The sequence below is a fragment of the Amblyomma maculatum genome, chromosome 6 (assembly GCF_055883805.1).
Source record: "Amblyomma maculatum isolate TAMU_Amacu chromosome 6, ASM5588380v1, whole genome shotgun sequence".
In the NCBI taxonomy this organism is placed as follows: Eukaryota; Metazoa; Arthropoda; class Arachnida; order Ixodida; family Ixodidae; genus Amblyomma; species Amblyomma maculatum.
Genome location: NC_139349.1, coordinates 68,653,094 through 68,667,646, shown reverse-complemented (window position 1 = coordinate 68,667,646; position 14,553 = coordinate 68,653,094). Strand labels below are relative to the sequence as shown.

The 14,553-nt window shown below is 43.8% G+C and overlaps 1 protein-coding gene across 2 annotated transcripts in view; it reads right to left on the bottom strand.

Moving 5' to 3' along the window:
• The window catches only part of Ube4A (Ubiquitination factor E4A), a 46,453-nt gene that overhangs the window by 9,116 nt on the left and 22,784 nt on the right, over positions 1–14,553 (bottom strand). Inside the window, exons 12-16 of one of the 2 annotated variants that reach the window (XM_084606888.1) lie at positions 12,293–12,549; positions 10,987–11,147; positions 7,631–7,826; positions 6,539–6,652; positions 2,452–2,682 (exon numbers count right to left, since the gene is read on the bottom strand). In XM_084606888.1, the coding sequence (XP_084463014.1) occupies positions 2,452–2,682; positions 6,539–6,652; positions 7,631–7,826; positions 10,987–11,147; positions 12,293–12,549 (959 nt within the window). The remainder of the gene's footprint in view (positions 1–2,451; positions 2,683–6,538; positions 6,653–7,630; positions 7,827–10,986; positions 11,148–12,292; positions 12,550–14,553) is intronic. The other variant, XM_084606889.1, reaches the window with a different exon arrangement.

The following is a 14,553-nucleotide window of genomic DNA, read 5'->3' as shown; positions in this document are numbered from 1 at the left end:
CGACCACATCCGTTCTGACTCCTCAGGGCAGAAACCGGCTACAGCGCTGAGTCATTCGTTGCTAGAAAAATGCCGAGCGTTTCCTGCAGGTGTGCATTCCGGCCGGGACAATGCCCTTTCGTAGATGAAATCCTATAGCTGCACGCTTGTAGATGACGTGAGGAGGAACCCACGCCTATTGCACCATGCCGGCGCCGCGGTGACCGCATTGTGCTCGGTAAATGAAGACACCCCGCACATATGCGCCGCTCGAAGTCACAGGAGATGATTCCACCTAGCTCTGCAGCATCAACAAACCCCTGGCTGCTTTGGCCTTTGAGATCCCTCTCTCTCTCTCTGCCCCCGCGCTCTCCTGTCTGCCGAAAACCTGCATGCTGAGAGCATCTCATTCTGTCACGTCGAACACGGCCCGCGCTACATGCTCTTACAATACGAAGATAGTATATGCGTATGTGCGTTATGAGTGGATTGTGAAAACACTCTGCATTCTCCCATACTGCATGAACATGATATACTGCAATCACTGTCACTACTTTCCGCGCCGAGGCCAAAAAAGAGAGGAAGCTTTCACTTTCTACCTGCGTTGGCGTGGCCATTTCGTATGGTGCGCTTTCGCGTCGTCTGCTACACTGCCGTCCAATGTGTTTCTCGCTCGCTCCCGCATGATGGCGCCACATCCTCCCGCAAAAGGCGGATTAAGCATGTGTGACATCTGTTTTACAAGCAATTCCAGATCAAACCATAATGTTGTCAGTTTTTCTTTTCCAATGATTCTTACCTTGTCTCAATCAATCTCGTGTTTCTGTGTGACTGCGTGCTCCACCTAGGCGTTATTATGAATATTTTCGTTCTGCGCATCACGAGCATGTTGTAAGCAATGCTTATAACTTCTAGTTTCGCTGATGCAGACACCGTTGCAATCTGCGCAAGGGATGGCGTAGGCAACTCCTGGGAATTTTTCTTCCTAGGCAAGAATCGTCGAAAAAATAAAAACTGACACCATCGCGGCTTAATCTGGAATCGCTTGTAATCGCCTCACAAGCTTAATCGCAACGAGAACAACCTTAACCCATTTTACGCACGATTCTTGCGGCGATTATTCCAACTTGTAAAGATGAACCTTTCTAGTGTAATTTCATTGTAAACAAGGCCCCCATTCTGGGCGCCGAAATGTTTACATCAAATTTCATTTTACTGGCCGGCATCTCTGTCATGCTCTCGACTTCATAAACTTCAACTTCGCACCTTTCTTATTCATTCTTCTAGGTTCCTTCCAAGGCATTTCTAATTTCATGCTTAAAATATGTCTCATAAGCCTAACTTTAGTGGCTATGTTTACAGAATGAAAGTGGCAGAGATATGATCAGTTGCTGGAATCTATGCTGCAATGGCTGGAGCATTCAAACATGTTATATATAGCAAGCTTGCACGGCAAACCCAACTTAAGACAAGCTTACGGCAACTACATACTATGGGAACAACACTGTGTACTGTAATTTTTTTTCTCTGGTATGGAGTGTATCAGCCCAGGCATTTCAGTGGCAGCTAAGAATGTGGATTATGGCTGTCGTAAGACTACTGCTTCACACACTCCAATTTAAATTATTTGTATAGTGTAATTAGGGGACCAATACTTTGGCTGTGTTTGGATGGAGACTAATGAGTAACCACTTCTTTATTACAAATCTACTCCGCCTACGCTAGCTTGCCTTGTTAACTGAGTGAAGGACAGGCAATGGTCCCAAATCCAAACCCTGGACTAGGACCAATTTTTCTTCAACTATGAAGCTTTGTAGCCATTGGCTGCATTTGGGAGGATGCTAATTGGTAATCACTACTTGCCTTATCACAAATCCACTCCACCTTGGGGATTCCCCTAAGCTTTGTACTAACATTGAGCATAAATCCCTAACGCACAAAACGTTGGAACATTAAACTTCACAAACCAAACCAAACACCAGTGTGTTATGGCAGTTACTCCATATGGAAAATTTCAACCACAGATCACACCGCAATTTGCAGTGTAATTTTGCAGGACAGAGAGACCAGCTGCAGCATCGCCTCTTGTATTACTGTGCCAAAGCTCCTGACACAATGTGTAACCGATTGGGCTATGGCTACTCTTTTTTTCAGCCAGACACATGGACTTTCTGAAGTAAAATCTTCACTATGTCACCTCGGATGCGCGCTTGGCTGCGGTTTAAAGAGAAGCATTCTACTTGCCTAGGCATAGCGCGCTTCGCCATGGATCAAAGCAAAGCTGGGCCATCTCGAAATATTACGCAGAGGACCTTGTGGCGCCACCAGAAAGTGACATGCTTCGCTTTGTATAGCTTGGTTTTGAAGAGTTAAACCTTGAGCAATTTTTTTTTTTTTACTAATTGCAATTCCGATATAAAAGTAGCCTCGATAACAAAGTAAAAGGCTTCAGTGCTAAAGGACAGTGTTTACCAGGTGCAAGAGGAAGTAGTTGAGCATGGTGGCAATGCGGTCCACCATGGTGGGATGGCAGAAGATGGAGGACACTTCAGCCGTGAGGCGCGCCAGTGTGCGGATGGTCTCAGTGCCCATGACATTGTGGAAGTGTGCCAGCATGCCCAGGTGCTGCAAGTTGGCTTCGGAGCTTTGCTGCTGCTGCTGCCCGGACTGCGGTTGCTGCAGCTCCCGCAGGCGACTCATGTACTGGAACATTTTTTTTTTTTTCATTTACTTACCAATTTATCTTTCTTGTTTGTTTGTCTAATTATTTATTTTATAACTGCATTGGCCCTTCGGGTATTACAGCAGGAAGGTAGTACAAGGTTAACAAAGTTAAAATGAGCAGCAATCAAGCACCTGAAGCATAAAGAAAAACACATCAATCAAGGCAGCTAAAACAAAGTCCAAAAATAGAACATTCCGGTCCTGGGTTGCCTGTACAATAACAACAACACAGCAGTCAAGATGGGATCCAAAATTCCTTTTCTTGCAAAACTCAACTGTTAACATTCTGTTATGATCTTCGCACATTTCTGGACACTGGCTTTACTATAAACTGCATATTTTTGGATTCTGCGAAACCATTTGACAGAGTTAACCACCACTGACTCCTATTAAAAGTTTAAACATTGATCCTTTGGTTTTAAACTGAATTCGAGAGTTGTCTCTCTAACCGTAAGCAATGTTACCAATAACGATAGCATCGGTCAGTTCAGGGGTATCTCAAGGCTCCGTTTCAGCTCCGTTACTTTTTTTAATTGACATCAATGACCTTCTTAACCAAGTCTCAAGTTCTCTCTGTCTATCTGCTGATGAATGTGTCCTAGATCGCAAGATCAAAAGCAGTAACGATGCAGTAGCACTCCAGCATGACCTCAATAACATTACAGCCTGGTGCACTCTTTGGCTAATAGAACTAAAAACTCCTAAATGTAAAACAATGAGAATCTCTTCCAATCACTGAGCTTTCTCCACTTAATAATACTCCACATGACCAGGTTGTCTTGTACAAATATCTAGTTTTGTACAAATATCACTAATAATCTCTTATTGAATCAACATATTGAATACGCTCCGCTGAAAGCTATCCGCATTTTTGGCTACCTCAAATGTAACTTTTCCTTAGCTCCAGCACCTCTAAAGAAACAACACTACGTCACTAATGTCAGACCTATCCTCAAACATGCATGCTCAATATGGGACCCAGGAAATGCTACTGTAATAAATTCTTAAAAGCGTCCCTCTCACAAAATCTGCAATCATAATCGCATGTTCCAATCTCGGTACATTACACCAGCATATTATATTTCGCCATATGTTAATCATCGTTTAAATGTTCACATACATTAACAAAGCACAGTCACCTACTCATATTCATTCTTACCAAGAACCTGTTACGAGTTGAACCACCTAACTGCATCATTAGTCTCTATCAGAGACACCAATAATTTTTGCAAAACACTAACAAACACATTCCCAAGCAACTTTATCCCAATATAAAAGCTGTGTCACTACCGCATTCTCATTGACTGCTGCAGTTTTTTTCCCCCTTTACTTCTTTTTCTTTCATGTACTGCAATTTCATCTATTTTTGTTACTACTGTACTCATTTGCCTGTATTTTTTTGTTGCTTTTTCTGTAGTTTTTTGACGTAATTATGTTCTTCACCTTGTTTGTATTTTTTTATATATAATCCCATACAGAAGCCCCTCCTGTCTAAACACTTCCTGTAAGCCCCCCCCCCGAGGGTATACATAAATAAATAAACAAACAAGAACAGTACCATAGAACATCACTTCTAAAAGCAAAATGTCCAACTTTGAAAGGATGGTCCCTTCTTTGAGAAATGTCAGCTCCCATGCAAACATTATAGAACTTAAGTACTGTAAAAACCCGCGCATAATACGAGTTATTTTCCCCGATTTTATCATGTCAGGTTTCTGCCTTGAATTATATGCAGATCTGAACAAATTGCAGCCTAAATTCGCAATTCCGGCCTTGTTATTAATCAGCGCTATTAGCATCAGGCTTACAGGCAGAAGAGGTGCTACCCATAGGTGGCGTCGGCTGACTGTTTCTATGGTTCTGGTTCCACAATGCTGTTCTCACGATTCTTGCGAGCATGGTGCCCACACGCACATGCGATCGGAGGGAGGTCGTTCGCACTTCGTACGATGGAGAAAGGATCACGTGGCATGTTGCATGCCTCTCCAGCGATCCTGGCCCAAGCCCTAGAGCCGAATCGCGGACGCATGACCGGCATTACCAAGGAGTATGTCGGTCGCGCCTTCGAGAAATGCGGGATACTGAACGTATTTAAAGGTATAGAGAGATTAATTATATTTAGCAAGTGACTCTCGGCAAGTGATCCTCCGGATGTCGACGATCCTGGAAACACTGTATCTGAAAAACACTTACAGGCCCATATGCCGCGCACCTCCGCACGGTACTAGACGCGAACAGGCCCGAGCACATGTTAGCTAGCCGCTCGTACGTTGCCATCCGCATCAGAGCTGGAAGCGACCAACTGGTTTTAGAACAAACTAAGGACCATGTGGCTTTCGCGATGACCAGGGCGAACGTGAGCTGCTCTTCTCACGGTGCTTAAAATTCTTCGATCTAGCGTGTAGGCGTAAGAAGGGGAGCGAACCAGCACCGGCACATGAAAGTGCATAGCACTATTCATGACATCTGGCGCAAGGTGGTGTTGGACGTGAAAGCGCAGAGCATGTTCGCCCCACGAGGCAGCCGCAAAATGTAGTGCAACTCAATACTTTTTACTCATCTTTCCTTGCTCGCAACGTTTTTTTTTTTCTTTTCTGTTTTTGGTATCCTGAAATTACACCTCATTACGCCTCATTAATATGAACATCATCGTTCCCAAGCAAAACTGTCCATAAAGCAAGTTGTTCATAATAATGAGCCATAAATAAAAATACTAAAGAACATACCATGATTGAAGTCTGCTTTTTTGCATAGTGGTGGCCAGTGCAGGTGAAATAGAAAATTTTTGTACCTACAATCCCATTACCTTATAAATAAAATTATGCGGTGCAACTTAACAAGTTCAGTGGCTTATGATAGCCTTATCGCATGTCATAGATCAATGCACAAACTTAATTTCTACAGCAACTGTTCACATAATGACATCAACCTTCAGTTGGTTGAAAGCGACTTAGTTTTCTACTTTGCACAAGCTGATGAGTTTTCTTCACAGTTATTAATGCAATATGGAAAATAGTGTGGTGTATCAGCTCAGAAGCTTCTCACTGCGAAGAATGGATCCATACAAGGGTGGTCACCCAAAAATTCATTTACATTTTAAACCGTCTTCCTCAATGGCCTGCACTCAATGTGCAAAAAATGAAACATCTCTGTGGGGAAGTACAGATATTGCTCTCATCAATGTCTGTATTAATGCGACAAAAATACATGGGCCCCAATGGGCTCTGTGTATTTCCTCCTTGTCCATTGTACGGGCAGTGAGTTCCATGTTAACAAGGCGCAAGTATATAGAAGAAGCTCGGTCCTCCCAAAAATTGCCCATAATTTCAGTTGTCCATAATAACAAGGGTCATACTAAGGAAGCACGACTGTATACATCGACAGAATTCCTGTGTTATTTCTCCCAGCTTATTGTTAAGCTTTTCAAGGTTTAGTGCCTTACTGACTTCCCGAGTCGTTTCACATTCTATTTCAATATTATTTACTCACTTCGTTAGACTCCAAGTACAATAAACAAAAGGGATATTACAGCAACAAAAGGAATAGGCCATGGCAAGAGTCACAATAATGCTCAAGTACATAAGCAGGTTGGGTTTGATATATTCGGTTAGGTTATGACAGATGCCGTAGTATAGAGCTCCAGCATTAACGTGCACTGACATCGCACGGCACGCGGTCCCCCTGCTTTTTGCCTCCATCGAAAAGTGGCCATCGTGACCGGGATTCGATCCTGCATCCCTGGGCACAACTGTTGAGCGCCCTAACCACTGCACAACCACGGCGGGGCATACCAGACATAGCCCAGAAGTTCAATGGTGGGACAAGAGTAGCTCACCGACAATGCTTCATCCAAAAGGAAGATGGCATCATTGATGAGCAGGTTGATGAATCTCAGAAAAAGCGGGGGTGTGGAACACTCAATGTTTGATTCCGCTTCAGCAGCCAGACTCTGCATGTTAGCACAATGCACACAATCACCGTTTGCGCCAGTACTCACTATTAAGAATCTGATAGTCCTCTAAACAGCTTCAGAGTGTTTTATGGAGGCGCATATAATTAATTTAAAACTATTATATACACTTCAATAACGACTCCTATGAAAGTACCAAAAGGAAATTAACTGAATTAACTTTTTCCTAAGAAAGCAAATTCTGCAAAGCAAATGTACAGAAAGATAGTGTAATAATGTTTAACATACTGGCAGTATGGCTATAAACACCGGACATGTGACGACTTCAATACCATGTTCTGCATTTTATTATGTTCGCTAATGAATATGCTCAGTCATGGCAGTGGAACAAGCAATTTCTTGTGACAACGCTTCAGTTTTTTTATAGTTCAGAAGTTCAGGCATTTATGTGTGAGTAGAACACACTCTCAATATTCAAGGCACTTGGGATCATTTCCCTTCAGCAGTTGTATGGGACTATGCTCGTAAGATGGTATAAAGCAATTATATTGCAGCTGTTCGAACTACAATGAAAGCAACCAGGAGACACAGAGGAGACTGTTTGCAGTAAATGGTTTGTAGTACCAAAGACCCGCACAAATTACGGCTGTCAAATATTAATAGCAAAACAGTGCAAACTCTTTGCTTCTTGTACTATTTGTTTTTTCTCTGCAAGTGCTCCCATGCTGTTCTTTTGTTCACATATTCACACGTGTACCATTGCCAGGATTCTGTAGGGTACATCGACCTCATCAGGGCTTCCTACTGCTTTTTGTCAGTGTACCCAACGTCTTCATGCTGTTAAATAAACATGATTCTGATAAGTCACTAACCAATCAACAAGAAAGAACAAAAGAAATAAACAGCACTAACTAACCTCTTATGCTGTAAATTTAAATAACTTATGTTTCATAAAAGTAAGAACAGCTGTTTTTACACCCAGCAGATATGCACTGCAAAAAAAAAACTTGAACTGACCTTCATTTTATTTCGGTGATCCGGTATGTTCCAGAGATGCTCCAAAACGGTGTACATGGGTCGTCGATAGTGAAACTTTTGTTCAAATGTGACACTCTGGCCTGTCATCTCAATGCTCACAAATACATGGAGTAGCGTTGGTGACAGTTCCATGGCAAATGGATGATGCAAGAACAGTCGCTTCCTGTTACTGCTGCTGAATAAAGCGGGGAGAAAAAAAGCAAGTACCTTTTTTGTAAAGTCTTGCTGCAGTGGCCCCTTATGTAAGAGAGTGCCAGCAAGACTGGATACTCGGTAGTGTTGAAATATGAATAACCGATGATGTGCTACCTCTCCTGTCACAATATTTAGCATATAGCATGCATAAAAGAGCAACAGATATTTGTGTGCAAATAACCCACTTTTGTTGAAGTTAAGCACATTAATGTCCAAAGAATGACTTCTTGAAGCACTGACACAATATAAAACAGGCACCCCTTTTCATTAGTTGACAGTTCTAGACTTCTTCCAGCATCATATGCCATATGTGAGTGGAGAAACAGTACCCACGATTGTTCAGCAGAAATTTGGAAATCATGATTCCACTGCTTAGTATGTAACTCTCACGACAATATCAAACACAAGATGTAGGCAAAGCATTCAATGGCCTTTGAATGGGCCATGAAATTTCAACAAATTTTCATATTAAAGATGGAGCGAAAATGATGGAATAAGTTTTGAGCTTATCTTATTGAATACAGTTAACCGAATAGGCGAGAAAACTTTTCTGAGCTTGGAACACGTGTCCACAGGTTCAGAGCAAGAAACACTGCAACAGCACCATTGCACACATAGGTAATACAGTTGAACCCGGTTATATCGAACCCGGATATATCGAATTTTGGTTATATCAAACTCACGGAATATCCCCTTGAAAATCCCATGTAAAAGTATAGGAAAGCCGCGTCATATATGGAACTTAATTTCACCGGTCGTTCGATATATCGAACTCTGCACCACGCACTGGAAAGTGTGCTTTCCCCAAAGACGATCGCATCACCCTTGGCCGTTTGCTGCGTGCCGTTTTCAAGCCACGTGCGGAAGGAATGAGAGGGGACAGTTCGGCGACGGCTGGTCTGGGCAGCGCCGCGCCCATTCCCCAAATGCGCGCGCATCTGCAGTTATCGTTTTCCGCGCGCCAACACATGATGTTTGCCCATCCTTTTGCCAAGCTATCTCTCTCCTTCAGCACGCGCTACGGATGTGCCAAGCCAGCTCAGGCCGTTTTCAGACAGGCGTCAACGCTTTCTCCAACGTGTGTTGCGAACCCTCTGCGCGCGCGGCAGCTGAGGTGGCTATGGTGCCTGCGGACGTTAAAAAGCGGCAGCTCTCTCTCTCTCTCTCTTTTTTTTGCGAGTCATCCTTTCTTATCGTTGTGCTGTTCGGACGTTAAGAAGCGGCAGTTGTTTTTTTTCTTTTTGCGGGAGTCGTTTATCCTTGCATGTATGAATCAACGAAAGCACACGGTTAGCTGCTGCGATCATGATGCCCGCTCCAAGCGCGGCGTGATAAATCGAACCAGGCTTGTGCAATCAAACCATCACGGGCACTCTGCCAAGTTCGCTCCCCGCCACCGCAGGAGTTATCAAAAGATAAACGCGCCCCGACGTTATCGCTGCGCAGCGTCTTGGCCCGCTGCCAAGAAATGAGCTGTGGATGAGACGACCGAAACAGACTGACGCGCGCCATCGACATGCAAGCGAAAACGCTCGCGATTTCTGCCGCGGTAACACAGAAACCTAGTTTAGAGATGCCGCGGTGGCTCGAGCAGCAAGTGGGACGCAGTTCCAACAAGTTTGAAAATTTTCACTCTGTCGCTGCCGCTCGTCCCTGAGATCGCTCAATCGCTTGCATGTGAGCGAGCTGGCCTTAACGCTTTTTTTTTTTTTTTTTTCAAATTCTCCGTGCAAAAGTTCAGAGTGGGTTCATTGTGCGAGTGGGTTGCTGACGCGACAAATACGGTATCGTTTTTTGGCATCGTAAGTGCTGTCACAAGCCGATTTTTGTATATCGAATTATCGATATACCAAACTATTTCGCGATCTCCTTCGAGTTCGATATATCCTGGTTCGACTGTATAACAGTACTTCAAATGACAATGAACTTCCTTATGGCAAACTCTATGATGGGGTCTGAGGAGCTTGGTGGTGCTGCCAATGGTAGATGTACTGGCCACATTTCGCAAACAAGCAACCAAGTAGGCGAGGCAACACATCACCTTGCAAGGCATGCTAGGGTATGGCACGTGGGCCTAATCTCCTGCAGCAACTCAGGCTATAAGGGGAGCAACGATGGAGGGCTATGGAATTACTTAGATCACCTGTGGCATTTTAATACGCATCAATATTGCACAGCAGACAGGTGCCTTTTGCGCTTTACTTCCATTGAATTGCCGCTGTACCTGTCACATTTATTTCTGAACCGTGCAGTAAGGGAAGGGAGGAAGGTGGGAGTGAAAGTGGAAAGTGAGAAAGAGGAGCTGTAGTGGAGGGCTCTGAAGCAATAATAATGATCTGCATTTTATTTATACAGAGAGCTGAAATCTACTATTGATATAAGAGAAAACTGTTAACGGTGTTTCGGCCTTTTCCCTCAAGGGAAAACCAATGTTTGAAGCATTACTCTTTGCTGCCGACCCAGAACACCTCACACAGGAGTGGGAGACATATGCCTATTAAGTCGCTTACAGGACAGAAAGCAATGAGCCGCAGTATGCTTCTCACGTGGCATCAGGTTCAGCACATAGAGCACAGCAGCATTACAATCCTGCCTGTGTCATTAATGCAACAAAAAGTCAAGGCATGCATACTCAAGTCTACCTCATGGTTGCATACATGTAACCGTTGAAATTGCGCTGATTGGTGTCTTACATTTAGCGATGGCACGTGCGATGAAATCCCTGCTATGTGAAAATGGTAAGAAATTCTGGTTTGCAATTCACAAGTATACAGCCATACTTACACTTTCCAGAACCTATCCCATGTTGTTGATTATGGATGTCTAGTGACTAAACAAACAGCTAAAGCTTTTCACTGAACGTTGGGCTCGATCAAATACCGTTATCACTGTATATACTGACTTTACACAATACTATCACTTCACGTCACACAACTAAACTCATGCTCCTGGACTGCATTTAGGAATGACCTCAGCATAAAGCGATGGAAACAGAAAAAAAAAAGTGATCCAAGAAACTTTCAACTTTTCACTGTACAATCAGATACGAGTTATACAAGACAAATTGACTGAGTGCACCGCAAAATGAGTTTGCACTGCATCCCTGCAACTTTGTTTGTGTAATGACTTAACACACTCACAACGGCACGATGCCAGAGAAAGAGTCGTCCTCTGAGGATGTCATGAGGACTTCAAGCATCTCAGCCAGGCGCGCTCGCAGGTGGGGATTGTTCATGCGCTGCGGGCTTCCCATGAACACAAGAACCAGGGTCATGAGGTGCTCCAGGTCTTGCCCTACAAACTGAGCAACAAACACCACTAGGTCAAGCGACAATGCAAAACCAGGCTGATGCTTGGTGGTGACACCAGCGGAAAGGACAAGACACAAGGACTGGAAGCAATGAAGGACGCACATGCATCAATCCTTTCTCCCTTCCACCGCCATGCAGAACCAACTAGACAGCCACCACAAGGATGATACTAGTGCAACCACTTCTGCATCTGCCAGGTTATATATTTTATTAGTATGCACTGGTGGACAGAGGAGTCATCTGTAACGTTCCATCTGAAGAAGTTACACTGATGCTACAAAGGCAGCTTCAACTTCCTATGCAGTATACAACACTTCAATAGCAGTTAGCAGCTTCAATGCACAGTCCTTAATGCCTGTTGATTGAGTTAACTGGTACAATGGCCATTATAACAGCTACCGCATATACTTGTGTAAGGGACGCAACCACAACTTGGCAGCCAGCAATTTAAAAAGGAGAAATGAAAATGCATCCCAGAAAAAGCTGCTTCATGCATACATAATCATGGCTGCACATATATAAAACTCATTCCAACGATGAACGCGTTGTGCTCGGCCTGGAACCTCAGTTTGTTAGCGACGCTAACTCGTCGCTCGGCGTTCATACCAGAAAGGTAAAAGTTATGCTCTGTAAAAGCCAAAAATAGGTGCACTCCACCATTCAGGAAACCCCAAGCGGCAAATTTTCTTGTAGCAACGAACTACAAAAAATATGCCTCTACTAACTCCTTGTTAAAATGCTGCTCCTGTGTAAGGCCGCACCCAATCAAACCAAAAGAAGAGAAGTGCGGCCCTTACATGAGCATATACGGTAATATGTGCTGAAAATGCAACTCTATTTCCCTGTTTGCAAGTGCCTCTCTGAATGATGTTGTAGCATGCATAAGGAGCATGATTTGCGGATACTGCAGCTTGGGGGAAAAATGATATGAAATAAATGCTTCAAAATCAAGGCAGCAAGACAACGGAAGACTTTCAACCACTTAGATACAATATGTGAAGCGATCATAAGAGTGCCGTCCATAGCAAGCTGCTATATTCAGAAAGCAAACCCTTCCCCAGTGGAGAAATGGCATTCTACATCCTACCTGCCCTATCACCCTACAATAGCAGTGATTATGACATATTGCACCAACCTCAAGACTGCGCTCGCTGAACCTTTTCACAAAGACGATACAGTCGCAAATGTTCTCCACCACAAACTCGGGCACTACAGCCAGCCGGCTGTTGCCATGCTGGGGAAATGGCAGTGTCAGGGGCTGGTATGAGCCCAGATCCTGGGCCGTGGCCACGTGGCAAAGCCAGGTGGCCGATGCAACGTGAAACCGCAGCATCTGCTCCAAAGAGGTCGGCTCCAGCAAAGCAGCCTTCAGGGACAGGAAGCGAGTCATGCCTGCAGTGCCAACGGATCGTGCACCGTTGCAGAGACAACAGGAAAGCAAGCTAGGTTGCGAATATTGCAAGTGCAGCAAAGAAGTATAGACACATGGTTTTTAGATGCCCGTTTTATTCTTTGTAATAACGCGTACGAGACCGCTATTCATGAATCATCACACAATATTCGTCTAAAACAGCTAAATAATTTATAGTCGAATTCCTTCTCTCACCTGTCTTAGTTTCAACAGCTGAGCAATGGCTCAAAGTTTCACATGTCCCATAAAGAATGAAAAAACTATGGTATGATTGCTGCTTCTTCATCCGTCATAAATCTGGCTGCTGCTGCAAGTTAGCTTTAGGGTTGTAGTAAATCAAAATTACAAAGGAGCGATTATATTGCAGGTTTTTCATCTCTCATGTGACATATATTCAACTTTGACGTCCCAGCCATTGCTCAGCTGTTTAAACCGAAACAAATGAGACAAAAAGATTCAATTATAAATTATTCAGTGGTCGTAGATGAATACCATAGAGTCATCTGCCTACAGTAATGTTTCGTGCACCATTCACGAGAGGAAAACCAGCAATAAAATTTTGGTGCCTATAATCCTTGAACACGAAAGAAAGACAACAATACACAAGGCACTGTGTGTTACCATACCAAATATCATCTATTGTACAACAAAGAATGACATGCTCAGCGCACGCAGCAGCAGTTGCCATGGCTCATGATACAGTGTCTAGAACAAACCACATAGTGTGCCGACCAAGCAGACGAAAGCAATGACTGCCAGTGGCTACTGCAAAGGGTAGATGCTGAGAGTGGGTGTGCAGAAGGTTTTTACAGCGGCTTTAAGAGTGTGCGTGTCTGCCATGAAGTCGGCCTAGGCACTCTCAATCAAATCACGAGACTCCCTTGGCATGGGTGTGTCTCCCATTTGCCCATTTAATGTCTTCCAATCTGCAAGTCGTGCAGTGCCAACCGGGGCCGTGAACAAGAACACATTTACGCTGCTTAAGAGAGATACACTCTGGCACACTGATATTAAACATGCATGTTCTTTGCAAGGCCACTTTACCTGAGCATTCTTGCGATGCAGCATTTTGATGAGTTAATCCCTTTCACAAATGAACGAACATAACATAAGACAGACAGAGAGGAATGACATGCACCAACAAAATTACGCACTCATGATCACGGCAATGCTAGCAGCCCAAGCAACATTGTCTGCTAAGAGAAAGCGTCTGCCAAACGAGGTTGTCTGCTGATGCTGATATGACCGTTCCTTTTTAGTGAGAAATTATAAAGTAGTAAATTTAAGCCATGGAAAAAAATAGAAAATGAAGTGTAAAACCTCTTATACCAAATGTGTGTTGATTAACAATGACGATGATGATGCTTCAGCACACTTACTGTGTGCAGTGCCCTCAATTGGCGACTAGTGGCATTCACTGCAAACGACGCCACAGTTTTCAACGAGGAACTGATGCCCCACGGCACACAAGTCACTATATTGTAGACACTATGCTCATGAACAAGTCCACATTAGAACACGGCTGGGGTGTAGAGATAACTTGAAAAGATATTTCACAAGTATGCTGCCAACGTGTTACCAACATACTTTGTTGGGCGAGGTGGTTTTCGTCACATTTGTTTTTGTCTGGGCCTTAGTAAAAGCTGAGGCTGAGTTGTGAGTCAGTGCTTGTCCTGTAGCTTCCTTATATCTTGTCTTGTGTTTTCCTGTCCGCGCTGTTTTAATTGATAACAGCTGCCAATGTGTTCTGGTATAAAAATGCAAGATATGCAAGCGCTGTGAAACTTGCCTACACAGTGTAAGGGTTCTTTCAGGGACCTTTAATGCTAATGTTTGTGTGCTTTGTCATGTAGTTGGGTTGGAGAAGAGCAAACAAAAAATAGCAAGGGGACCAGGCAAAATCTAAGTCCACCAGGACACGCCAGCATGCCATGGTGCAGCTGTCACGCTAGCATACCTTAGTGCAGCTATCTGACGGTAACACA